The sequence below is a fragment of the Orbicella faveolata genome, unplaced genomic scaffold (genome assembly GCF_042242905.1).
Source record: "Orbicella faveolata isolate gen_17 unplaced genomic scaffold, um_ofav_v1 contig_34, whole genome shotgun sequence".
Taxonomy (NCBI): Eukaryota; Metazoa; Cnidaria; class Anthozoa; order Scleractinia; family Merulinidae; genus Orbicella; species Orbicella faveolata.
In genome coordinates this window covers 21,712,000-21,715,000 of record NW_028301563.1, presented here as the reverse complement: position 1 = coordinate 21,715,000, position 3,001 = coordinate 21,712,000, and the positions used below count along the sequence as shown (strand labels likewise).

The 3,001-nt window shown below is 41.7% G+C and overlaps 1 protein-coding gene across 2 annotated transcripts in view; it reads left to right on the top strand.

The window, feature by feature from the left end:
- The window catches only part of LOC110063373 (PR domain zinc finger protein 14-like), an 11,699-nt gene extending 9,115 nt beyond the window's left edge, over nucleotides 1-2,584 (top strand). For both annotated transcript variants that reach the window (XM_020770348.2, XM_020770347.2), the window contains 2 exons: nucleotides 490-769; nucleotides 1,813-2,584. In XM_020770348.2, coding sequence (XP_020626007.2) covers nucleotides 490-769; nucleotides 1,813-2,492 — 960 coding nt within the window. In that variant the 3' untranslated portion in view covers nucleotides 2,493-2,584. The remainder of the gene's footprint in view (nucleotides 1-489; nucleotides 770-1,812) is intronic.
- The last annotated feature ends 417 nt before the right edge of the window (nucleotides 2,585-3,001 follow it).

The following is a 3,001-nucleotide window of genomic DNA, read 5'->3' as shown; positions in this document are numbered from 1 at the left end:
GGAACTTTTTTGTGAAATCATGAAGGAAAAAATTCAGAAATTACAATCCGCAAGAATTTTGTGCCGCACGGTAATCCTCCATGATTAAATGACCGGGTGGTTAAATGGCCGGGTGATTAAATGGCCTTGATACTAGTGTACTGTTGAATGATCAACTTGCCTTTGAGTTTCATTTTCAGTCGACAACGACAGAAACACGTTTACCAAGAAGTGGCTAGAGAGCATTTATAAGGAACAGTCCATAAAATCAGTGCTAATTGCTAACTTAATTTTCTTATGATTGGTGCGCGTGCAAAGACGCGTGGATTTCGGCACGTTCTCGCTGTTTTACGTTAACCATTGGGACTATCGAGATGCCCCAACCTGCCAAGTTCAGTTTTTAACAACAGAGCGTGTTTTATCATGTTAAATAATGCCCTTATTACTCTGCCTTAAAGGTTCTTAATCCAGTAAATTCTTACACGCAGGTTTTTGTTTCATTTCCTTCAGGTGTTCAGTGAAAACGGCAGCCTCAACCATTACATTGATGGACAAAGCGAAACAGAAAACTGGATGAAGTTTGTTAACTGTGCAAGACATGGCGACGAGCAAAACCTGACTTTAGTTCAAGATGGCCACCAGTTGTTTTATCAATGCTGTAAAGATATATTCATGGGTGAAGAACTCTTGGTTTGGTACGGAAAATGTTACACTTTATCAATGGGGATTCCCACTGGACTTAACGTTGTTGATGTGAAGGAGGACGTGATACCAGTAAATGAGTTAACAGGTAAAATATCGTGTGTACGTTACTGAGGGTGCGTTTCTTTGGGAAAATCCATCTTTGGATTCTTAAATCGAAAAACGGATTTTGCGTTTCTTTTCTAAACAGGTTAATTCCGGATCACTCGGATCATGGTACGTCAAAGGAACCGAAGAATCCACTCCGGGCAAGGATTCTTCGGTTCATTTAATGCATCATGATCAGAGTGATCTTGAATTAATCTGTTTAGTAAAGAAAAGTAAATTCCTTTTTGGATTTAAGAATTCGAACTTAGATTTTTCCAAAGAAAGGCACCTTAGTACTAAAATTAATAATCGTTCAGTCCAGGGTTGTCAGTGGCGCCGAGTCAGCTGTTGAACCACTAGATATTGAATCATTTTCCAACTGGCAACCCAACGCTTGCTTGAAACAGCGTGGCCGACAGTTAGGCTCTGGCATTGCTTACAATTCAAAACACGCTTAAGCTAACCCGGAATGAGTACATGAGAATTTCGATTTCAGTTTTGTAACTTTTCGATAGGGTTTTCTGTTTCTATTGTTTGTCCTTCAGTTTTGAGCTAGAGTAATCTCAAACTAATCAAAACATAAGCAATCAAAAACAAGAAAATTTAATACTTCGGTTATCTTTTAATCCTGGATTTAGGTTAACCGGCTTTTGAACAACCCGGCCCTGGGGAAAAAGATGCGACCTGGATTTGACTATTTTTTTCACAGGGAAAATGAGACTGATTTGGATCACGGGGACTGGGAATCATAACCAAAATATAGGAATGGGACTAGGACAAAAAGTAGGTTGGGTAATGAGATCTGGGAAAAATTTAAGCTTGGAAATGATCATTGTAGAAGCGAAGCTTGTAGGAATTTCTTTCATACGAGGGCCTTTCCAGAGCAACGGGCGAGCTAATCTGTTAACATTAGGCACCAGTTACAGGTTGCCACCGTCAATTTTTCCAGAACGCATTAGAACTGAGAAAAAAAATCTCCTGAATCGTAGTCTATGATGCGTATGAAAATGCTTATGTCTTAAATTTTGTTCTTCCCCTTTCTAGGCCCACCAGCAGACTACTCGTGTGAACGGTGTGGTAAAGTATTTGCCTACAAATATTACCGAGACCGCCACCTTAAATACACGCGTTGTGTCGATCAAGGAGACCGGAAGTTCCCCTGTACAGTGTGTAACCGCTCCTTTGACAAGCGGGATCGCCTTCGTATCCACATTCTTCACGTGCACGAGAAACACCGCCCTCACCAGTGCACAGTGTGTGGTAAACGCTTCTCTCAGTCATCCAGTCTCAACAAACACATGCGAGTACACAGTGGTGAAAGACCTTACAAGTGTCCGCATTGTGTCAAGGCCTTCACTGCTTCTTCCATTCTACGGACGCACATCCGTCAGCACAGCGGGGAAAAGCCCTTCAAGTGCAGGCACTGCGAACGTGCATTCGCATCACACGCAGCACATGACAGCCACGTGCGTCGCACGCACACAAAAGAGAAGCCATGCGTGTGTGAATACTGTGGAAAGGCGTTCGCGCAGTCTTACGAACTGAAGTTTCATATCAACATGCACACGGGAGCCAAACCTTACACGTGTGAGAAATGTGGTAGAGCGTTTTCGAGTCCTTCGTCACGTGACCGACACCGTGCCAATTTTGACTGCATTACGAGAAAGAATCGTGCTCCTAAAGTCATGCGTAAAAACCAAGTGAATGTTAAAAGTGTAGCTTGAAGTGTTGTTATCAAATGTTAGCTTCTTTCTTGCTTTGGCCACGGTATGTGCTGCTACTCCATGTTATATATTGAATAAAAGTACGTTATCATGCTCGGCCTATAATAATCCAATAGTGCAAAAAACAACGCTGAATTGAGCTCTGGATGCTCAGTGTTTCTCATCTGTGGACAAAATTAAAACACCTTGAATAAGTTATCTTTTAAAAATATTTACATTAAACATGTTTCAAACAAACTTCACATGAACTAAAATTGTTGGGTGTGGCAACGGACAACTGTGCAACCCCGCCTTACGTTCACCTCGTTATTGAGGGTACCTTGTTTTGGTCCGGAAAAATGCTCAGTCAGTCATGTTTTGAATTTAAGAACCCCTTCACACGACCACCCCTTTAATATGCAATCACAATGATATGACCCAAAGGTGGTCATGTTAACGCGCTTCTGCTGTAATTTTGATTTTATCCCGTTCACTGTGAACGAGGTGTTGAGGCAAGAAAACATCAACTT